Source organism: Lithobates pipiens, unplaced genomic scaffold (genome assembly GCF_037356315.1).
Source record: "Lithobates pipiens isolate NorthernLeopardFrog02 unplaced genomic scaffold, aLitPip1_a1.2 Scaffold_25, whole genome shotgun sequence".
Taxonomy (NCBI): Eukaryota; Metazoa; Chordata; class Amphibia; order Anura; family Ranidae; genus Lithobates; species Lithobates pipiens.
In genome coordinates this window covers 96,103,372-96,127,888 of record NW_027507787.1, presented here as the reverse complement: position 1 = coordinate 96,127,888, position 24,517 = coordinate 96,103,372, and the positions used below count along the sequence as shown (strand labels likewise).

General features: G+C 45.7%; 1 protein-coding gene, 1 long non-coding RNA gene and 1 other non-coding gene across 3 annotated transcripts in view; 2 read left to right on the top strand and 1 right to left on the bottom strand.

Annotated features, from left to right (window-relative positions):
- The window catches only part of LOC143929922 (uncharacterized), a 40,157-nt gene extending 16,138 nt beyond the window's left edge, over positions 1–24,019 (top strand). Inside the window, exon 3 of the long non-coding RNA XR_013262646.1 lies at positions 23,859–24,019. This is a non-coding gene — a long non-coding RNA (uncharacterized LOC143929922). The remainder of the gene's footprint in view (positions 1–23,858) is intronic.
- On the top strand, positions 3,437–4,446 carry LOC143929921 (zinc finger MYM-type protein 1-like). The gene is made up of 2 exons (XM_077453860.1): positions 3,437–3,484; positions 3,914–4,446. Exon 2 carries the CDS (start codon positions 3,941–3,943, stop codon positions 4,439–4,441), a length of 501 nt encoding a protein of 166 aa, XP_077309986.1. The 5' UTR covers positions 3,437–3,484; positions 3,914–3,940; the 3' UTR covers positions 4,442–4,446.
- TRNAE-UUC (transfer RNA glutamic acid (anticodon UUC)) lies at positions 16,340–16,411 on the bottom strand. Its single transcript has one exon. It is a non-coding gene; the product is annotated as a tRNA-Glu (tRNA).
- Positions 24,020–24,517: the final 498 nt, after the last annotated feature.

Here is a 24,517-nt window from a genome sequence, read left to right as displayed (position 1 = left end):
ATGCGGGAAAACGCTGCGGATTCGCGGCGTTCCCGCATCGCTCCAGTGTGAACCCAGCCTCAATGCGGTATTCTTATTCAGCAAAGTGCAAAAAGTAATGGTCTGCTGATGCTCTGTTGCTTGTTGTTACTCACAGTTAATTTGCTGGCAAAGACATTTTATAAACCTTTTTTGTATTTTAGTGTAAATGTGAGATCTGGGGACTGTTTGACCCAGATCTCATATTTGAAAGGACCTGTCATGCTTTTTTCTATTACAAGGAATGTTTACATTCCTTGTAATAGGAATAAAAGTGACACCATTTATTTTTTAAAACTGTGAAAAAAATGTTTTTTAAAGCACCTAGTCCCGACGATCTCGCGTGCATAAACGAACGCATACGTGAGTACTGCGCCCGGCCGCCCGCATATGAAAACGGCGGTCAAACCACACATGTGAGGTATCGCCGCGATCGTTAGACTGAGCTCAATAATTCTAGCCCTAGATCTCCTCTATAACTTAAAAGATGCAACCTGTAGAATTTTTTAAACGTTGCCTATGGAGATTTTTGAGGGTAAAAGTTTGACGCCATTCCATGAGCGGGCGCAATTTAGAAGCGTGACATGTTGGGTATCAATTTACTCGGCGTAACATTATCTTTCGGAATATATCTAAAAATTGGGGTAACTTTACTGTTATCTTATTTTTTTATTTAAAAAAATTATTTTTTTTCATAATAAAGTGCGCTTGTAAGACCGTTGTGCAAATACAGTATGACAGTAAGTATTGCAATGACCGCAATTTTATTCTCTAGGGTGTTAGAAAAAAAAGGGAAAAAGGGGCAGCTGCCCTGGGCCCTGGCATTGTTGTATGTCCCCAAGCAGCTGACTCATACTTGCAAACTATCCCAGTTTAAATTCCCTTGTCCCTTGAGGTTTTAGTCCTGTGCTATGTCCCAATATCTCAGTGTGAAGTTCTGTTACTAAAGCTGCCCAGCCCTATTGTTGTGTACAGATAACTCACCTGCAGAGTGCAGACCCTGTGTTTACATGTAAATACAGGCATTCATATGTAAATAGCGGCGGACTGGTGGCATTGATATGTAAATAATAGAGTGGCCATTCATATGTATATCATACCAAATACAAATTTTTGCCCAGGGTCCAATCAATATTAAAGCTTTTTTATTTATTTATGTATTTATTTATTTTTATGTAAAAGGATGAACTTCCGATGCAAAAGGCTGGACCCACAAATCTATATATGATGTGCAGGGTCCTGTGTATAATGTAGAGCCTGGTATGGTGTATAATAATAACTGATAGCTATTGTTTTTCCAAGATAAACTTCAAATTTCTGGCTGTGTTTTTCACATGGCAATATTGAATAAATATGCATCCAGAACAGCAGGAAAAATGTTGTGATCAGATTGAACCTACATTATGTACCCTGTACACTAGTCCTCTGAAGTCTATTGCCACTGTATAAAAGCCAGCCAGGAACTTAGCACAGGGATGGGGGGAACCCCTTATAATGGGCACAGCAGCCAGCAGCTGTACAGGCCCGGGAACTCAGCACAGGGATGGGGGGAACCACTTATAATGGGCACAGCAGCCAGCAGTTGTACAGGCCCGGGAACTCAGCACAGCCATGGTGGGAACCCCTCATTATGGGCACAGTGAGGCTGCAATTGATGGGCAAGGTGAGGCTGCATTTGATGAAATAGACACTTGCATTTGGCAGCGCCATAATCTCTCTTTTAAACTTACCCATACTTTCATTTGACTCATAGGTATTGAACATTGTGCAATTTATTTTCAAAATGACTGAAAAATTCGGTTCCATCTTTGAAACTATTTCCCTTCACAAGCCGTACAGATGAGGAAAAAATGAGGTTAAAGGAGCTTGGACCATATCAACCCAAACTGCAAATTCAGCAGAGGTCAAGCGATCGTGGTCGAGTTTACACGCGAAGCTTTTCCACCACTTCTTATAATAAATGGAGTTGGCTAGCTGGATGTGATGTGACTCATGCATATTATTGTTTTCCATGTTTGCTATTCCAAAGTCATGGCACCGACACGCTGTGGATATCAACAGGGGTTAACGACCTAAAGCATCTCACTGAAAAATGCAAGCGGCATGAAACTACCCAAAGCCATCTTGACAATGTTATGAGGCTTGAGTTTTTTGGAAAGCATAGCATTGGTGAACAGCTAGATGCAGGCTACAGAATTTCCATTAGAAGACACAATGAAGAGGTCACAAAAAATCGACACATCCTGTCTAGGATAATAGACTGTGTGAAATTTTGTGGTGCATTTGAGCTGGCTTTGCGTGGTCATGATGAGAGTGAGAGCTCCGAAAATCGTGGGATATTCCGTGGCTTGGTTGATTTTGTTGCTTCTCTTGATGGAGTTTTGAAAGAGCACCTTGAGAATGTCACTGTTTTTAAGGGCACTTCAAAAACTGTGCAGAATGAGCTGTTGGACTGTATGCTGTCTGTAGTGAAGGAGCACATTATCCAAGAAGCACAGAGCAGCAATTTCATCTCAATCCAGGCCGATGAGACCACTGATATTGCCACCCATTGCCAACTTGTGCTTGTACTGCGCTACATAGATGACAAAAACAATGTACAAGAGAGGTTTTTTGAGTTTATTCCTCTACATTCCGCTAATGCAGATTCCATTGCTACAGCACTACAAGAGCGCCTTGCTGTCATCCTTCCAGGGGATCAGAAACATAAGCTCATCTCCCAAGCATATGATGGAGCCAGCGTGATGAGGGGTGCCACTTCAGGGGTTCAAAAGAAGATTCAGGATATTTACCCAAATGCCCATTACATCCACTGCTATGCACATCAGCTCAATCTGATAATGCAACAGGCCACTTCTCAAATGCCCAAAGTGAGACTTTTTTTTGCAAACCTTGGAGGATTTGCCAGCTTTTTTGCCAGATCACCCAAGCGCACAGATGTACTTGATAAAGTAGTTGCCCATAGACTACCAACATCAAGCAGTGTTAGATGGAACTTCCACAGCCGTGCCGTCAATACAGTGTTTGAGCACAGAGAGGACCTCATCTGCTGTTTTGAAACCATGAGAGACTCAGGTGATTTTGACTCAGTTACCATGAGAGAAGCAGCAGGCTTTGCCGTGCTGCTGGAGGATCAGGATTTTAAATATTTTCTTGCGCTTTTCCACAACATTATGCCGCATGTTGACCTCCTTTATGCCAAACTCCAGAAGAAGGACATAGATTCAGTCCACATTAAGGGGAGCATCCAGCAGTTCCAGCGGGACATACAGATGATCAGGTAGCAGCCGTAATCCTCCTTTTTTCCATGTGTTGTTGTTGTTATTATTATTATTTTTTTAATTATTATTGCTCATACATTTTGCAGAGATTCTATCCCATCCCTGGTTGACGAAAGCAAGGTGGTTCTCATCCGAAGAGGCGGGGCTCACTGAATCCAGGAGACCATAAACGCATTGCATCTGAGGTGAGTGTTTATTTGTTGCAATATTTGTCTTTTTGATAGCTCCCTTGATGTGATCTAAAAGGATTTGTTATTCCCTCTAGTGGATAACATTAGTATTACAACCTTCATCTGTGTTAGCTGCCTGAACATCAGAAATGCATGAAACTTGACATATTTACTAAGAATGTCTTGTTGTCCAATGTCCATGTGTATGGAGTGCTGAGAAATTATGGATTCCAAACCACTGAAACTGATCTCCCTTTATAACTTTAAAGTGAACATTTTAAAATGACCAGTTTTAAGTTATGACTCCATACACATGGACAAGAAATTCTTAGTAAATATGTCAGGTTGCATGCATTTATGATGGTCAGGGAGCTAACAGAGATGACATTGACACCCCTAATTGACATCACTGCCTAATTTTTGTTTTTATCCTTCACTCTATAGGTCTGTGATACCATACTATTGCACACCATGCAACGTTTCTCCTTCACAAAACACCTTGTTAGTGCCACTTTGCTTCAAGCAGACAGGTTTGAACAGTACGCAGTGGAGTTTCCCGAGGATGCACTGAGTGAGACTTTGAAGGCCTATCCAGTTCTGAATAAAAATAAGTTAAAGACAGAGCTTGGTCTCATCTACCGCACACAAGAGTTCAAAAAGTGTAATGGTGCTTTGGACCTATTCCAGCTGTTTGTGGACAACAATCTTGCTCATGTATTTAGAGAGACTGTGACTTTGCTAAAGATCCTCATCACCACACCCATGACCACAGCAGAAGCTGAGAGGTGCTTCTCAACCTTAAAAAGAATAAAGACTTTTCTGAGAAATAGCATGACCCAGGAAAGGCTGAATGCATTGGCCATGCTGTCAATGGAAAAGAGAGTGGTGACAGAGATGACTGACTTCAACCAGAAGGTCATTGAGAAATTTGCAAGCCAGAAAGAAAGGAGAGCAAAATTTATTTTCAAATAGTTGGACTGTTGCTAAAGTGAATTTGTATTCAGTCACCTTTACTCTGAGTCTTTTTGTTGTTTGTTGTACAATAAAGTTTGTTTTCTGTTGTAAAAAAAAATCACTGATTCGTGGTACCTTTATTGCATTCTTTAACAGTTGGTTTAAACATTGACATTTTCAATATTTTATCCAGATATATAATCTGTCCTGTGATTCTGGGGCTGTATACTCTGTCCTGTGATCTGAGCTGTATACTCGTGACACTATGGGTGGAAGGAAGTGGAATACAGGGGACGGATTAGGTGGATTACATAAGGGGCGTGGTTTGTGAGAAGTGGGAGGGGCCAAAATGATGGGCGGGGTCATGATGGGCGGGGTCTTGCGCCCCCCCATCCAAAAACTTCACCAGCCGCCACTGACCACAGCATTTGATTTGGACCATGTGAACGGTGCATGCAAACCCTTTATCTGTGTTTGGGGTGTCAGGATTGCATTGTCACTTGCTGCGGATCACAAGGGCGGTGCAATTTTGAATGAAGTGCAAGTTTCTGGCACCACAGTCTAGTGTGAACCCAGGCCAAAACTCAAAGGGGCGGTGAAAGAAAATCATTGCAGCTATCTAAATCTTTCCGTTTTTGATATGTGGAAACTGGTTCAGGATGACTGAATATCTTTTATGGTTGTGTGGTGTGTGTGTTTTTTTTTTTTTTTTGTGTTTTTTTTTTTTTTTATGTACCTCAATTGCTAAAGAAGCTTATAGCGATCATAATTGGCACCATTGTTAAATTTACTGTCGTCAGAGTTGGCCAATAGAAGCAAGTCTGTCTACACCAGTGATGGTCAACTTTCTTGATATGGGGGACCTCAAGTGCAGACATGGTGTAAGATGTTCAGAGGCTGGGTCGGGGATGCTCGTTGGGGCAGGCTGGGTCGGGGACGCTCGTTGGGGCAGGCTGGGTCGGGGGCGCTCGTTGGGGCAGGCTGGGTCGGGGACGCTCGTTGGGGCAGGCTGGGTCGGGGGCGCTCGTTGGGGCAGGCTGGGTCGGGGGCGCTCGTTGGGGCAGGCTGGGTCAGGGGCGCTCGTTGGGGCAGGCTGGGTCGGGGACGCTCGTTGGGGCAGGCTGGGTCGGGGGCGCGCATTGGGGCAGGCTGGGTCAGGGGCGCTCGTTGGGGCAGGCTGGGTTGGGGGCGCGCATTGGGGCAGGCTGGGTCAGGGGCGCTCGTTGGGGCAGGCTGGGTCGGGGACGCTCGTTGGGGCAGGCTGGGTCGGGGGCGCGCGTTGGGGCAGGCTGCTAGAAATCAAAACTATAACCATTGCTATAGGAAAACACGGGTTAGTATCTGGAGGGGCCCTGAGGGACACACAAAGTACCCAAGGGCCACATGTTGCCCTCAGGATGCAGGTTTGGCACCAGGGGTCTATACACTTGTATGGAAATGTGACGGGCAGCCAGGACCTCGGAAGATGACCTTCCGCAACATCTCGATCGCTGTGATTTCTAGGGCCAGTTGACAGCAGACGTGGGCTTTTCTCCCCTGCAGTATAAAGGGGATGGGGCTCTGGGGGTGGTATGAGGGTGCTCAGGAATAGGGGTATATATAAGTGTGAACTTAGACTTATGCCGCGTACACACGAGCGGATTGTATGGCGTACTTAGTCCTTCGAAACACATTTCAGCGGACAATCCGCTCGTGTGTGGGCTTCAGCGGACTTTTCAGCGTGCAGTCCGGAGTACTAAGAATTTCGGTTTTTCCGAAATACTGTCCATCGTACTTTGGTTTCAGCGGACAGTACGGTCGTCAGTATGCTAGTTCGACGGACTAAGAATGGCGCATGCCCAGAAAGGATTTACACGGCGGAAGGGTGCTTTGCTGTGTCTTGGACTTCCTATTTCTAGTCCCGTCGTACGTGCTGTACACGTCATCGCGCAAGCTTTCGACAGACTGTTTGTGCATCCGTGTGTGGTCAAGTCCGTTCAGTGGAAAGTACGACGGACTGTCCGTCGGATTGTATGACGAACTAAGTACGCCATACAATCCGCTCGTGTGTACGCGGCATATGTCTTTAATGTCATATGTAGGTCTTTTAGATCCCCAATCTCTCCATAAAGAGTGCCTGTCACCACCTATTACTGTCACAAGGGATGTTTACATTCTTCTACATTCAGTCCCGCCCACATATGTAAACGGTGTTCAAATCACACATGTGAGGTATCGCCACGATCGTCAGAGCGAGAGCAATAATTCTAGCACTAGACCTCCTCTGTAACTGTAACCTGGTAACCAGAATTTTTTTTTAAAGCATCGCCTATTGAGATTTTTAGGTGTAAAGTGTGACATGTTTGGTATCTATTTACTCGGTGTAACATTATCTTTCACATTATGCAAAAAAATTGGGCTAATTTTACTGTTTAATTTTTTTTAATTCATGAAAGTGTCCCTTTTCCCAAAAAGTTGTGTTTAAAACACCGCTGCGCAAATACCATGTGACATAAAATATTGCAACAATCGCCGTTTTATTCTCTAGAGTCTCTGCTAAAAAAATGTAGATAATGTTTGGGGGTTCCAAGTAATTTTATAGCAAAAAATATGTATTTTAACTTGTAAACATCAAATGTCAAAAATAGGCTTAGTCATGAAAGGGATATATATTATATATCCACTGTCCTATGTATATATCTCTATATACTATATCTCCCATATATACCTGATGGGGGGTGAAAGGGTTAATCCTGTGTCTAGGGTGGTCCCTTCAACCTCTCAGACCTTAGATCCAATGTATTGTATAAATTCAGAGCGCTCTGGAATCAATTCTCAAAGGACAAATAAAACCACACACACACCATGGCGTCCTTCGAGAACTAATTGTATTGAGTTATTACAAAGCGGTTGATATAGTATATTTCACGTCATACAGAATAAAACATGCGCAGTAGACATCAAGACGATTACAGCTGGTCAAGACAAAAACGCTATTGTTCTTTGTTCTAAGCTAGCTGAATTAATATAAGAAAAGATACATAATTCCTTCTGTAGCTAAAAGAATGCTGAGAAACAGTGTGAAGGTTATAGATAAGTGTGTGAGAACACATGAGTTAGAAGAATCTCATGTTGAGACAGTTATCTGAGAAGTTAAAGGGGTGTTCAAACTGTACATATTGTAAAATGGAAGTTTGTGAATATTAAGATGGCTGACAGAAACAAGATGGATGCTTAACATAACCTTTCAACCCCCTCTTAAGTCATGGAATGACTTCTACAGATCCGCAGCCACCTGAAATCTACGGTTCTTGCTACGTTTGTTATATTCATTTACATAAAGCTGCAGATATTGTGTATATGCGTGAGAAGGTTGGTCTGGTGTAGTACACTTGCTAATACAAAGTAGAATAAGCTTGAAAATCAGGTAGCCTATCAATCCTAACAATAGTACTATGATAATCATAATCACTATGTCCTTTAACCATGAAAACATTCCACCTAAACCCAAACTAGAAAAGGGGTTCCAACCATAATTACCTATGTCCCTTGCTTGTTTCATTAATTCATTTACCTGTGTTCGGTGTTGACTAATAACATCATAGTAGTCTGGAATTTCCAGGCTGGTATTGTGAAACCATGTACAACATTCATAATCTTGGGTCATTTCGCATAAACCTGTCAGAGCTGCACTCAGCTTTCAATAGCCAATTCGTGTAACTCTAGTTGTCTTCTAATTGCTTTGAGCTCGACATTGAGTAGTCCTATATCTTGGGAGTTTTTTTCCATAACATCATTTATTAAACTAGTGTAGTTATTTAATTTGTCCATCATGGTTATGCCCCATCCTGTCCAGGATGGAAACCATGTCCATGACTTATCTGAAGTAGAAAACATAGGTGGGGTTTCTCTCTTGTATTTATAAGTTAACCTATGTACTGGACTTGAAGTAACTTGTATGTGATGTTCCTGATTCTGGCCTAGGGCTGACATGACTGGTACCAACTGTGCTAAATAACACCATCCTTTCACTCCTGCGGGGATCCATGGGTAACAAATTTTAGCACAGCATACGTATGTATTGTTTCCCAATGAAAAACTTCTTAGAGAACTACGTTGGGGCTCAGTTCCAGCCTCAAATGCAGCACTTACAAGTTTACTCACAAGTATCCCAGATGTTGTGTTCCTGTATGTAGTAAGTTCACTAATGGTGTTGTTAAGGGATTGATTTTTGTAACTACACATATGACCTATGATAATGTTACTGGTGTGGAAGGGAATACCCTTTGAAATGTTAAATACAGACTTGGAACACATATCTATTCCGTTGGATGTATTGCCTAACTGAACACACCACTCAGGTTCATGTGTCTTTCCTAAAGTGTAAAACATAATACTCTGATTGTGGTACCCTTCCGAGACATTCTTAATACTTAAGACTAGAGTATTTTCCAATAATGACTTGAGGTTCAGAGGGACAGCAGTTTCTGGGTGCAACTTACTACAAATCCAGCATTTTTCATATCCTGACTTTCTAGCATAAGCATATTTAAATTTTAACAGTAACATTTTTTCAGAAAAAACTTGTTTCTTTGATCAATTCATTAGAGACATCTCTTTTACTGCGATTTCTGAGGTGAAAGTCAGTATGGTTGGTGTGTATTTCGCTTTTACCACATATGAGTTTCAAGGCACCTAAGTCTTCAGGATGAAAGATACAGTTAGTTATTATCCACACTGGGACAAAGATCAGAAGTAGAAACATCACCAGAAGGCAAAAGGCCTTCCCAGAAGTCTGTGGTGAAATGAGTGACATCACTGTCCTTTATGTCTGTGCTTGTCTTTTGAGGACTTAAAACACCTGCTTCACCTCTTTTCAGCCTTTCTTGAATTCCTGGGCTTAGATCAACCTTCTTTACTCTGCTGGCATGGATCCAAGTAGGACTTTCCTCTGTAAGGATGGCGGTCCTGGTGACGGCTACCACTTTGGTCACTGGTCCGAATGGAACCTCTTGCGGCTTTCGACCTTTCTGAAGCCTCTGGACCACAACTTGATCACCGACCTGGAACGGGTGGGTTGGTACCTGTGAAGAAGAAGGAGAGGTGCGAGCAACTCTTCTTTCAACAATATCAAGAGTTTCAATCAGTTTTTTTACATATTCCTCCAGTATTTGTTCCAAATCACCTTTCTCTACCATCAAGGGATGATTAGCCCACGGTGTGGGGAATGGCCTACCCATGAGTACCTCAAAGGGGGAATAACCCGTCACACTGTGAGGGGTCATTCTGATTTCAGCTAATACAGCTGGGAGAACTTTTTTCCACTTGCCAAAATTCCCACCCGTAGCTTTCCTTATCCTGTCTTTAATTGTTCTATTCATTCTCTCTACAATTCCTGAACTCTGTGGATGGTAGGGGAGGTGAAATTTCCAGTCTATTTTTAGTACTTTTACAAGATCTTGGCAAATTTTAGCTGTGAAAGCTGGGCCATTGTCTGAATTTATTTGCAATGGACATCCCCATCTAGGAATAATTTCCTGTGTGAGGATCTTCGCTACAGTTTGTGCGTTTTCATTGTTGGTGACAAAGATTTTTTGGTCAGCGTGACATTATGTCCACTATGACCAAAAGATATTGTTGTTTCTTTCCTTCTTTGGGCATATGTGTAAAGTCTATCTGTAAATGGGTAAACGGTGTTGTTGGGTACTCAAGATGTTCATGCTTTGATTTCTTTGGGTTTGTTGGATTGTTCCTAATGCAAGTGACACATCCCCTTACAAAAGCTTTGACTAGATTAGGTAATCCTGCAATGAAAAAATCTGCATCTAGAAGTTCACATGTGGCCTGCCATCCCTTGTGACCCAGTCCATGGTATTGTGCAATGAACAGGGGGGGCGCTAGCAACAGGAATACAGGGCTTCCCCTCTTTGCAGATTAATCCTGTTTTAGGATCCTTTTGTACCATCCCATCACAGTTCCATTGCGCAATATCATCAGGGGTGGCAAAAGCCTGTAGTTCCGTGAGCCAATGTGTCTCTTTCAGGGAACATGGCTGAGGTGTTAGCATGGGCATTTGAATGTTTGCCTTTTGTGTAGATGCAGCTTCTTTAGCTATTCTGTCAGCTAGTGCATTACCTTTGGCTATATCAGTCATTTGGCCTGTATGTGCCTTACAGTGCATGATAGCTAGTTTTGGAGGCAACTGAATTGCATCTAGTAATGCTGTGACTAGGTCAGAGTGTGAGATGCTCTTTCCATCTGCTGCCACATATCCTCTGCGAAGCCATATTACACCATGGTCTCAAACCACACCATGAGCATACCTGGAATCAGTGTAAATGTTTACCTCTTTTCCTGCAAACAGCTGGCATGCACGGGTTAATGCTATCAATTCAGCAGCTTGTGCAGACTGATAGGGTATTGGATTGGCCTTGAGGACAGTATCCGGCAGTTGGACAACAGCATATCCTGCATGATAGACATTATCACTTGGTCTGCTGCAAGAGCCATCAACAAAAACAGTTTGTGCAGTAGGAATTGGTACTGAAAGCATATCTGCTCTAGGTGAAGTGTCCTGATGTATTGATTGTATACAGTCATGAGGTGGTGGTAAGTCATCCTGTTCTCCTTTAAGACCTAATAAGGCATTCAAAATTGGAGCTGGGCCAGAGTTTATGTTTGAACTTTTTATTTTCAGGTTTGGAATGGACAGGAGGATGACTTCATACCCACTCAATCTTTGTGCTGACATATGCTGAGTTTTGAGGAGTGTGGTAACGTTGTGTGAGGTGTGTAAAGTAGTGTTATGGCCCAAGGTAAATGGTGCTGCCAACTCTACAACCATAGAACAAGAAGCCAACGCTTCAAGCTTCAACGAGACAAGCAGGCATGCCTTGCACCTGTACTGGAACCACCTTTGAGAAAAAAGCTACAGGGCGCAGTCTCCCACCATGTTCCTGGGCCAGTACTCCCGCCATGGTTCTGCAATTTTCCCTAGCAAACAAGTGAAAGATTTTGCTAAAATCAGGGAGGCCGAGGCTCGGGCTGGTAACCATTGCACTTTTCAACATGGTAAAAGCATTTAACATTTCATCAGACCATTTTACAATATCAGACATTTCAGAGAGGGTTGCTTGTCTCAATATATTGTCATAGAAAGAACAGTCAGGTATCCATTGGCGGCAGTAACCAATCATTCCAAGAAAGGTTAGCAGGTCTTTCTTGGTAAGTGGGCGGGGCAGACCCACTATAGCAACAGTTCTTTTGTGACTGACTTTCCTAACTCCCGGAGACAGCACAAACTCTAGGTACTCAACCTCCTGTTTACACCATTGTAATTTTTTCTTAGACACTTTGTGACCACACGTATGTAACCATTTCAATAAGGATAGGCTATCAGCTCGGCAGTCCTCCTCTGAAGAACTACAAATCAAAAGATCATCAACATATTGCAACAGTACAGAACCATGAGGGGCAGTCCAAGGCCTGAGGGTGGCTTGGAGTACTATAGAATAGACCACAGGTGAGTCTATATATCCCTGGGGCATTCTACACCAGGTAAACTGGCGATTGTGTTGGTCAATCGACACAGTAAAAGCAAAGAGTGGCCTTGTCTCCTTGTCTACAAGGACAGAGAAAAAAAGCATTCTTTAAATCAATTACAGTAAAACATTTGGCTGTTGCTGGAATGGAGGACAGTAGAGATGGAACATCAGGTACAATGGGTGCTATTGGGACTATGAGGTCATTTATGGCCCTCAAGTCCTGTACAAATCTGAAGGAGCCATCCGGCTTCTTTACAGGGTTAACAGGTGTGTTGTATGGAGAAATAATTTCTTCCAGGATTCCATCCTGCAGAAACCTTTTCACCATTGGCACTATGCCATCCATTTTTTCTTTAGAAAGTGGATACTGTTTGTAATAGATAGGAAATGCACCTTCTTTGAGAGTGGCCCTGTATGGTGTGCATGAAACAAGTCCTACATCCAGATCTGATGTAGACCAGACCTGGGGGTCTATATCCTCAAAATCTTCTTCACTATTTTCTTGTGACAGCATCAAAAAAACCTGGTTTGCATGCTACTATAGTGATTTTATCTGAGGAAATGTCTAGACCTCCTTCTGAGTTGGTTCTAATTGTGATTCCTAGTGGCCCAAACAAGTCTCTTCCCAACAAATTTACAGGACACCTTTGTATTATCCTGAAAGAATGTGTGCATATGGTGTACCCTTCATCATCTTCTATTGGTAGGGGTGGAGTCCTATATGTTTTTGTCAGTATCCCATTAATTCCCAAAGAGGGTTCCGCTGGTTCCCACTTGCCTCTGAAATGATCTTCACAAATAGTACTCCTAGTGGCCCCGCTATCAACGAGATAGGGGAGGAGTATCCCATTTATTGAAATAGCAACCATTGGACTGTCAGTGAAATCATCTGAGACAAAAGGAAAAGCTGGGACACTACCCTCCGGACCCCATCATTGTTGTTGATTTCCCTATTTGATTGGAAATGTTGGACCTTGTTGGATGGATGCCTGTGGTTGTTGTGTCTGGTTAGGGACAGAGCTGGAATCGGGAGTCTGAGAAGGGGTGGGGTGAGGACACTGACTCACCCAGTGATCCTCAGCCCCGCAATTGAAACATCCATTGTTTCTAGAGCGACTCATCCCTCTTCCATTTCTGCCTTTAAATCTGCCTCTAAAATTTCCTCTGCCTCTAAAGTTCCCCTTCGTATTCCCTTGGAAATGTTGTGCTGCATCTTTCTGTGAAAGAGCTTTGCCAAAGTCAGTTCTAGAAAGTGTTGACCATTCAGTAATCATTTGTTTGACTGGGACCACTAAATGGGGTTTGAGATTACTCAGGAAAGTCTGGATCAATAATGGATCCAAAATTGTCAGAACACCCAAACCGGCTTTCTGTCCATCCTGCCATATGATCCACCCAAGGGTTAACTAGGCATTGCTCCGCACATTTAATTTTCCTATGAAAACAAAACAATTTACCATGCTTGACTGCCACCTAACGGTGCAGACAATCAGACAACGGTGTGAATCAATCAGACAATAACTCAACTTAGATTCCTTTAACAAAAAGAAATCAGTACTGTCCGTGATACTTTTTTTATACTAATACAGCTACAATCACTTCAAGACTGCAACAGAATAAATTTGGAACAAGTTCAAGAGTATTTCAGACATACAATAAACGCACAATCTTGCTCATGGAGCTGCTGTTTTGTTTCAGACAAATTTAAACCACAGATGAATTTAACTTGCAATGTACATGAATCTGTTTACCTTTCACAAAATAACTTTACCCAAATTATAACTTTATAACCTCCGGGAATACTACTCACCAAGTATGCCTTTTGGTTCTGGAAACAAAATAGCAGTCCACATATACACACTCAGCGCAATTCATTCAGCGTGATACTTTTAAAGCGAAGCAGTTATACAATCATACACAAAGTTTACACAATACATTGATCATCAGTCACCAGTTCTGTCCCGAACAGAACTAAAACTCTAGAGTACTCTGTAAATTTTTCTAGGTCCCAAAACCTATTCTTTTAAGATTACCAAAATCTTTACAAGTGTCCCCAAAACACTATATGACCCCCAAGGTCATGACCGGTCAACTTATGTATACTTATAAGAGGTTCTATAACCCAACAGCAATCTCTGTGGGATGGAAGCCAAGTCACACACCTGACACCCGGACCCCGGCAAGTCAATTTCACTCAATAAGAATAGAATTCACTTACCGAGCTTTCCACGTCCGTTAAGGGTAAATAAACATCCATCCGGGGACAAGCCCCCAGTTCTGAAAGGGTTAATCCTGTGTCTAGGGTGGTCCCTTCAACCTCTCAGACCTTAGATCCAATGTATTGTATAAATTCAGAGCGCTCTGGAATCAATTCTCAAAGGACAAATAAAACCACACACACACCATGGCGTCCTTCGAGAACTAATTGTATTGAGTTATTACAAAGTGGTTGATATAGTATATTTCACGTCATACAGAATAAAACATGCGCAGTAGACATCAAGACGATTACAGCTGGTCAAGACAAAAACGCTATTGTTCTTTGTTCTAAGCTAGCTGAATTAATATAAGAAAAGATACATAATTCCTTCTGTAGCTAAAGAATGCTGAGGCCGCGTACACACGCGGGGACTGTTCGCCCAACTTTGTCCGTCAAACAGTTTCAGCGGACAGTCCGCTCAAAATTAGCATGGACGGACTTGCCCACACACGACGAACGAACAGTCCGCTGAAACCGTGCGCGATGACGTGAACGGCACGTACGACGGGACTAGAAAACGACGTCCTATACACTGCAATGCAAACTTCGGCGTGTAAATCCTTTCTGAGCATGCGCGGAACTTAGTTTGACGAACAAGCCTACACACGAGGGGACTGTTCGCTGAAACAAAGTTTCAGCGGACAGTTTTTCGGAATTTCCGAAAAACTTTGTTTAGCAGACTGTCCGCTGAAACTGTCCGCTGAAAGCCCACACACGAGCGAACAGTCCCCGCGTGTGTACGCGGCCTGAGAAACAGTGTGAAGGTTATAGATAAGTGTGTGAGAACACATGAGTTAGAAGAATCTCATGTTGAGACAGTTATCTGAGAAGTTAAAGGGGTGTTCAAACTGTACATATTGTAAAATGGAAGTTTGTGAATATTAAGATGGCTGACAGAAACAAGATGGATGCTTAACATAACCTTTCAGGGGGTATGGGTGTAATATTTCTGCTGGGGGGGTATTGGTGTAATATTCATGTTGGGGGGTATGGGTGTAATATTCATGTTGGGGGGGGGTATGGGTGTAATATTCATGTTGGGGGGTATGGGTGTAATATTCATGTTGGGGGGGTATGGGTGTAATATTCATGTTGGGGGGGTATGGGTGTAATATTCATGTTGGGGGGGTATGGGTGTAATATTCATGTTGGGGCTATGGGTGTAATATTCATGTTGGGGGGGGTATGGGTGTAATATTCATGTTGGGGTGTATGGGTGTAATATTCATGTTGGGGGGGGTATGGGTGTAATATTCATATTGGGGGGGGTATGGGTGTAATATTCATGTTGGGGGGGTATGGGTGTAATATTCATGTTGGGGGGTGTGGTTGTAATATGTATGTTGGGGGGGTATGGGTGTAATATTCATGTTGGGGGGTATGGGTGTAATATTCATGTTGGGGGTATGGGTGTAATATTCATGTTGGGGGGGTATGGGTGAAATATTCATGTTGGGGGGGGGGGATATGGGTGTAATATTCCCGTTGGGGGGGTATGGGTGTAATATTCATGTTGGGGGTATGGGTGTAATATTCATGTTGGGGGGGTATTGGTGTAATATTCATGTTGGGGGGGTATTGGTGTAATATTCATGTTGGGGGGTATGGGTGTAATATTCATGTTGGGGGGGTATGGGTGTAATATTCATGTTGGGGGGTATGGGTGTAATATTCATGTTGGGGGGGCATCTGGGTAGGAAGTTCTTTGTCTGATGGACACGGCGAGGATCTGGTCACATGGCACACACTTGAAATCCCTTTAATTTCAATATTGCCCCAATTGAGGGGTGATTTTGCCGTGATTGTCACCTGACAAATTGCAACAAAATGACAGGATTTCTTCTGGTAAACAGGCGGCCCAGGATTTTGTTGGTGTGATTTGTCAGGTGACAATATTGTCCCGTGATTGGGATGCCATTGAAAGTAATGGGATCACAATCAGTAATTGCGCCCGCGATCCGGAAGGCCTAGGTGTGATTGCAGCCTAAGCGTCTTCTATCAGTTGTTGGGTTCACCTTCTATAGATTCTTCCTCAAACATTCCACACATTCGCTCTTTATTCCACCGCTAATATATAACCCGCATTGACCTTGTATAGCGCTTTCCTCTCTGAGGACTCCAAGTATTGGAGATGGCGTTGGCCGGGAATCGAACCCGGGTCAGCTGCTTGAAAGGCAGCTATGCTCACCACTGCACCACCAACGCAAGGTAGCGTGTCTTTGTATTGTGGAAGGAAACCGGAGTACCTGGAGGAAACTCATGCGAGTACAGGGAGAACATGCAAACTCCATGCAGATAGTGTCCTGGTCAGAATCTGGAACAAGGACCCCAGTGCTGCAAGACTAACCCCTAAGCCTCTGTGCTGCCCACATGCTTCCTCTGTTCTCTAAGGCCCTCCCCCGCTGAGCAGAGTACATCAGTTATGTCCACTCAAAGCACCTCTGGAAAAAATCCAAAGGGTTGTCAAGGTAAAACAATGGAGCAAATTATTCCATTCACACTTAGGTCTTATTTACATGGAGGGTATGAATCTGTACCCCGTGTGAGGGCTGCGTTTACCGGAAAGACGGATGCACAGGTGTTCGCAGCATCCTGTGTAGGCAGTCCCATTGCTGTCAACTGGGGTGTAGCGGCTGTACCCAATGTGACATCTGTGTGGGTGCCAGTGCACGGCCCGCGTTCGGGCAACTTCACCCGCATGGGTGTCCTTTTTAGGGTAAACACAGCCCCCACATGGGTTACAGATTCATACACCCTAAAAAAATACCGGCCTCCAACCTCCCCTTTAGCCGGTCCAACACACACCTCAAAAACATACCGGCCTCCAACCTCCCCCCATTGGCGGTCCAGCACATGCCTCAAAAGCCTATCAGCCTACAAACTTGGGAAAGGTATAAGGGGGAGGGGGGTGTATGGAAGAGGAAGAGAGGGAGGAAAGGAGGGGGGTGGGAGATTGGGGGTAAGGAAGGGGTGTGGGGGTTCCCCCCAACCCTCATCCCCCTTCTTCCTCCAACCTTCCCTCCCCCCCTTTTCCTCCCTCTCTCCCTCTTCCATACTCCCTTTGTTCTAACTTTCCCTTTTAGAATGTGATTTGTTTGAAGGTTCCTCAGACTTTTTGTTGAGTCTTCTTCTAGGAACAGGCAATTGTCTTGTTTGTCCCGCTACATCGATGGTGATTTAGAAGTTCCAAAAACAAAAATGGAGGGCCAATTGTTTTGTTTGTCCAATTCCAATGATAGTTTGTGATTCAGAAGCTGCTGATGAGAATCTTTCAAGAGATTGATGACATGGTGGATTTTGGTGATGGGCTTTAATTGAAGATTCTCTCTTCAGTCTCAGTGGTAAGGAAACAATCTGCCGGTGTCTTAGTGGGAACGTTACATTCTGCCCGAGTCTCAACAGAATCATTGCATGCTGGAGGGGTCTCGATGTGAATGACACTTGGTTGATTTGTCATTTTTTCCAACTTTTTGGTTATTTTCTTGCCCAGCAGATTTGCACCCTGCTCATTTAAGTGCAATCCATCCTTGTTGTAGAGCAAGTTACCAATTGAAAAGTCGGTCCAAGTCTCCATGAAGCCGAACCCCTCCTTCCTGCACCAGTTCTTCAGCCACCTGCTAAGCTCTCTAAGCTCCTGCTGCCTCCTTGGGGTGGCTCGAGGTACAGGCAGTATTTCTGAAAATACTGCCTTGGAGGTCCTTTTCTTCAATATAGCCCCTAAGTCCCTGAAATCATTTTGTAGGGTGCTCCATTTTCTTCTAATGTTGTCGTTGGTTCCAATATGTATCATGACAGCTGGGTCCTCCCCAGCCCCATCCAATAATCCGTCAATGCAATCTACAATGTTCCGAACCCGGGCGCTCGGTAAACAACATACTGTTTTGTGATAAGGGGATTGGTGACAGAATGCCTTCTGTATCCCTCCAATAACTGAATCCCCTACCACTAGTATGTGTCTATCCTTTTTTGTAACCTTGCCCCCATGTTCACTGGAGACGTTCCCCTGGCATGTTGGTGGAGCCGCCACGTCTTGGGCGCACTCTGGTGGAGCGGACACGTCCGGGTCGCACTCTGGAGGAGCGGACACGTCCGGGTCGCACTCTGGAGGAGCGGACACGTCCGGGTCGCACTCTGGAGGAGCGGACACGAATTGGTCGCACTCTGGAGGAGCGGACACGAATTGGTCGCACTCTGGAGGAGCGGACACAAATTGGTCGCACTCTGGAGGAGCGGACACGTCCGGGTCGCACTCTGGAGGAGCGGACACGAATTGGTCGCACTCTGGAGGAGCGGACACGAATCGGTCGCACTCTGGAGGAGCGGACACGAATTGGTCGCACTCTGGAGGAGCGGACACGAATCGGTCGCACTCTGGAGGAGCGGACACGAATTGGTCGCACTCTGGAGGAGCGGACACAAATTGGTCGCACTCTGGAGGAGCGGACACGAATTGGTCGCACTCTGGAGGAGCGGACACGTATTGATTGCAGTCAATACCGCGTACACCTACAATAAAAAAAGAGAGGAATTAGATTTAGCACCTTCACCTACATTTCATATATTTTTCTTTGTAGAACATCAAATTATGGAGAGAACAGATGAAAACGCTGGTGCCAGAGACCATGAATAAACTCTACAGGACAGGGACACAAGGAGGACTAATGTTGTACTTTGTATAAAAATGCTGGTTGCCTGCCACGCATCCCGACCCACTGGCTGGCAATAATGGCATGAAAAATCAGAGGGGCTGGTTGTACCCAGCCCGTAATCAGCCTGCCCATACATGGTTAGAATCTTGGCTGGTCCTTGCTTAGCCGGGTGAGATTGGAAGTGTCTATGGCCGGCTTTAGGAGCGCAGACACTTCTAATGACAGCACTTGGGGTAAAGGCATAGTGCATATTAAAATGCTGATGGATAATGAATTAGTGCGGTTTTATTTGTGTCGGTTTTGTCCGTCTGTTTGGCCTTATTTACAAGGGTGATGAGGCCCATATAACATGAACGGGACGTTTCTACAACATCTGTATCTTCCAGGTGCTGCATGCAGGCAGTCCATTGACAATGAGTAGAACGCACAGCTGCACGCACGCAGCCACTTCTCCTAATATGACATGCACTGTCTGCATTCAGGGCCATTCGCCCACACCCAGGACCGCTGCTAGAAATCAGCTTACATGACTGGGCCCCCTACCACCTATAAGAGCCAGGGCCTGAGCCTGCGCCCCCCACATCATATTCAGCCAGCAGAGGAAAAGGAGGTGGTGTGCTCTGTGAAGAAATGAGGGGGTGACAACATTTTCCTAACAGTGTAAGGGGCATAAAACCTGCACAGCACACAGCCATCTCATATGTGTAGAAAATGCTGTCATGTTTAACCCCTTGCTTACCGGCCACTTAAACCCCCCTCCCCCTCCTATCCACACCAATCCTCAGCGCTGTCGCACTTTGAGTGACAATTACACGGTCATACAACACTGATTGGTGGTGGCAGGTGGCACTGATTGGCCGTGGCCCTGGTTGGCACTAGCACGTGGCACTGATTGGCGGTGGCACTGGCAGATGCCACTGGTTGGCGCTGGCAGGTGGCACTGGCAGGTTTCACGTGGAGCACTCTGTTACTGAAATGTAACAGAGGAGCTGTCAGAATTGAGCTTAAAGCGGAGCTCCACCCTAAAGTGCACCTTCCGCTCATTGGAACTCTCTCCCCCTCCGGCGCCACAATTGCCACCTTTCAGGGGGGAGGGAGGTGCAGGTACCTGTACAGTACAGGTATCTGCACCCACTTCAGGCATAGATTCAGCAGAATCCACGCCCCTTTCCGAAAGTCCCCCGCTGCCTGCTGGGAAACACACGGATCCCAGAGACAGCGGGGACCATCCTTATTGCGCAGCGCCACTCGCGCATGCGCAGTAGGGAACCGGGAAATGAAGCCGAAAAGGCTCCACTTCCTGATTCCACATAGTGAGTGGGCTGGTGTCAGCTTAGGCGCCAGGTTGTGATTTCTGGTGGCATTGGCGACCTAGCACCTGGGGTTTGTGGAGCCCTGGTGTATGTCTTGTGTTGATTGTAACTAAAAAATGTCATAAAAAAGGACTTGATTTAAAATATATAAAAAAAAAACATTTGTACCTATGGGAATGTGACCCCAAAACATTTTTTGAAAAAAAAAAAAAATTGAAAAAAAAAATGTTGAAAAAAAACAAAAATTTTGAAAAAATAAAAATAAAAAATCTATGAAAAAAAAAAATAATCTTCGAAAAAAAACACTTACCAATCTCAGTGTCTGTATTTCGGCGATGTCTATTGACTTTACCGAAACATCCAACAACGGTTCTGAAACAGCCACGCACAAACGCTCCGGTCCTCTTCATCTTGGAGGGCTTTTTGGTTGGGGTATCTGCAGGCTGCTCACTAATACCTCCTACCATGGCCCTTCCTTTGCTGGGTTTCTCTTTGGTGTTTTTCAGAGAAAGAATCTGATTACATTTAAATCGGTTCCTTATTAAGAATAAAGAAACTCGCTTTAAATGTATGAGAATAGATATTGCAATGAAATTGAATCGACCGAAATCAAATCCAATAATATCACAAGGTATCTCTCAGGAGAGATAAAAGCCAAGCTGCTCACTGGTCAGTGGTCAGTCAGCTTCTGATGCCTTCTGTCCCAGCCGCTGAATATATATAGGGGACTCAGCTGTTTTTTTTTCTTGGCTCAGCCAATGAAATCAGTGACTTTGGCTCAGCCAATCACAGTGACTTTGGCTCAGCCAATGAAATCACAGTGACTCAGCCAATGAAATCATGTGACTTTTTTTTTTAAATTAACTGACGATTTTTCTTAAAGGAGCCACGTCCTTTTTTTGAAAAAATAAACAGACAATTTTTCTTAAAGGAGCCACGTCCTTTTTCTAAAAAAAATAACTGACAATTTTTCTTAAAGGGGCCACGTCCTTTTTTTAAAAAAAATTAACTGGCGATTTTTCTTAAAGGGCCACGTCCTTATTTGTGAGCTTTGTGAATTCAGCCTGTAGGATGGGTATACGGATGTAATAGGGATATACGGCTCCTGGGAGAACATGTTATTGTGAATGAGATTTAACCCTTACAGTCCCATGGCTGAAATGGAGGCGTTTGCTGGGCACAGTGAGGCGTATTTATTGGCAGAGCAATGTACTGTACATGTACTCAGTGCTATGCATGGGGCCCCGCCCCCTCTCCAACCAACTCTCCGCCCTCCCCCTCCAGTCCATAATTTTTCTGGACCCTGTACGTGCATACGTTTCGCGCATGTGCAGTTCGCAGCGTGTGAGCATACTATTTCTGGATCAGCTCCCGCGCATGTTTTCTGCATGCGTCGCAGAAAATTTACTACACCGGAACGTCACTTCCGTAGCAAAGGGCGCCTGGTCGCTGAATGTGTCATTACAGAGGAAGAATAAATCTCCAGGAAAATGGCGGCTGAGGGTGACAGGAAGTTCCGGTGTGGTAAAATTTCCTGCGACTTATGAAAAACCCTCACCCCGTCACTTCCGGTGCGGCTCCGTCACTGTAACAGCTGAAGGCGGGCCTTTACTGCGCATGCGCCAAGTCCGTGATATCAACGGCACATGCGCAAGATCTTTATTTAAGCGGTGGTTGAAAATTATACACTCAAGTGGGCGGAGACTTGCGGGTGGGCGGGCGGAGCTGAACAGATGCTTAGAACGTCAGCAGCAGCCCCGCCCACCCCACTAACATGCCCCTGAATCGCTGGATATTTGTTTATGGTCGAGAAAATTTATGGCTTCAGCTGCTATTAACAGCAATCGCGCATGCGTGGGATCTTTGTTTACTGACCAGAAAAATTATGCACTCAAGCACATTCTTATTGGTGATGAAAATTGATAGACTGGCGATGGCTTTATTATATCATCGGCAGCACCAATATGTATAGTATTTATTAAATCAGAAGAATATGCAGTGTATGGGGCACAATGTCTGCGTTTGGGGACAGTGTGTACGTTTGGGGCACAATGCCTGCGTTTGGGGACAGTGTGTGCGTTTGCGGCACAATGCCTGCGTTCCAGCCTCCAGTGGGCGGAGACTTGCGGGTAAGCGGGCGTCAGCAGCAGCCCCGCCCACCCCAAGATTTTCTTCACTGGTCAAGAAAAATTATGGCTTCAAGCTGTATTAGCGCATGCGCGGGATATTTGTTCAGCGGTCGACCAAAATTATGGACTCAAGCGGGCGGAGACTTGCTGGGAGGGAGAGATAGAGCGGAGCTTAGAAAGGGGGGCGGGACTTGGAGAGGGGGGCGGGGCCCCGTGCATAGCACTGACTACATATACAGTACATTGTTCTGCCAATAAATATGCCTCACTGCGCCCAGCAAACACCGCCTCACCGTGCCCAGCAAACCCTGGCCCACTGTGCCCTTCAAACGCAACCACTGTGCCCATAAATTGCCACCACTGTGCTATCAAACACAGCCACTGTACCCATCAATTGCTGCCAGATTGTCAAGCCGTAGCTGTGCTCCCTGGGGTTATGCTGATCACCCATCTGTGCTGCTGGAGGGAGCCCAGACGGGCATAAATGAGGGACCTGCATGTCATGGTAAGTGAGACCATCCCATATCCCACTCCATCTTTCCCCAGAACAGGGACCCCCTTCCAACCCCCCCCCAGGAGAGGGAACCCCCCCCTCTGAGGACCCCCTCCCCCCAAGACAGAGACCCCCTTCTCCCCCCTGAGGACAGGGACCCCCTTCTCTCCTGGGGACAGGGACCCCTTTCTCTCTTGGGGACAGGGACCCCCTTCTCTCCTGGGGACAGGGACTCCCTTCTCTCCTGGGGACAGGGACCCCCTTCTCTCCTGGGGACAGGGGCCCCCTTCTCTCCTGGGGACAGGGACCCCTTCTCTCCTGGGGACAGGGGCCCCCTTCTCTCCTGGGGACAGGGACCCCTTTCTCTCTTGGGGACAGGGACCCCCTTCTCTCCAGGGGACAGGGACCCCCTTCTCTCCTGGGGACAGGGACCCCCTTCTCTCCTGGGGACAGGGACCCCCTTCTCTCCTGGAGACAGGGACCCCTTTCTCTCTTGGACAGGGACCCCCTTCTCTCCTGGGGACAGGGGCCCCCTTCTCTCCTGGGGACAGGGAACCCCTTCTCTCCTGGGGACAGGGACCCCTTTCTCTCCTGGAGACAGGAACTCCATCTCCCCTGGGAAAGGGGACTTCATCTCACCTAGGGACCCCATCTGCCCTGGGGATCAGGACCCCACCTCCCCTAAGAACAGGAACCTGATCACCCTGTGTGCGCCAACCTCACTGCCCTGCCAGCCATGTGTCCTGTGTGAGGGCCCTCCTGTGACAGCTCTTATAAGGACTTCACCCCACTGTGTGATCCCCCTACATGACTGATCCCTCTGTGTCCAAAACTTACACAGGGAACCCCTCTGTTTGCTCCCTCTACATGTCTGCATACTCTGACCACTCCCTGTACCATTTTCACATCCACTGACTGCCTCCTGTATCCTGTGCACATGTTCCGACCCCCTCTTGTACCATGTCTGTAGCCTCTAGCCACCTCCTGTGTCCTGTCTGTAGCCTCTAGCCACCTCCTGTGTCCTGTCTGCAATCTCTGACTATCTCTTGTCTTTTAACATGTCTGCAGTCTCTTAGGGGGAGTCTGGAGAGGAATCAAGAGTGAGAGCACCGCCGGGATTGGGATTACGCGAGGAGTCAGATGTGTATGGACTGTGGAGAAGAGACTATAGAATAAAAACCAGAAGCACCAACCTGGAGCCGTCTAACTGAGCCCTGCACTGGAGAGGAGGTCAGTGACAAGAGGGCACTCATATAAAGGTTTCCCATCATCTCAGTAACACCCCCCCCCCCCCTAGTGTATTCAGTCTGCGGAAGGTGGTCTCTGGTCACCAGAGTCCCCCCCCCCTAGTGTATTCACTCTGCATATTCTGCTGATTTAAAGCGGAGCTCCACCCTAAAGTGGACCTTCCGCTCATTGGAATCCTCCCCCCTCCGGCGCCACAATTGGCACCTTTCAGGGGGGAGGGGGGTGCAGGTACCTGTACAGTACAGGTATCTGCACCCACTTCCGGGATAGCTCTCTGCGGAAAGGGGCGTAGATTACGCCCCTTTCCGAAAGTCCCCCGCTGCCTGCTGGGAAACACACGGGTCCCAGAGACAGCGGGGACCGTCCTTATTGCGCAGCGCGACTCGCGCATGCGCAGTAGGGAACCGGGAAATGGAGCCGCAAAGGCTCCACCTCCTGATTCCCATACCCAAGATGGCGGCGGCAGCACCCCGAGAGAC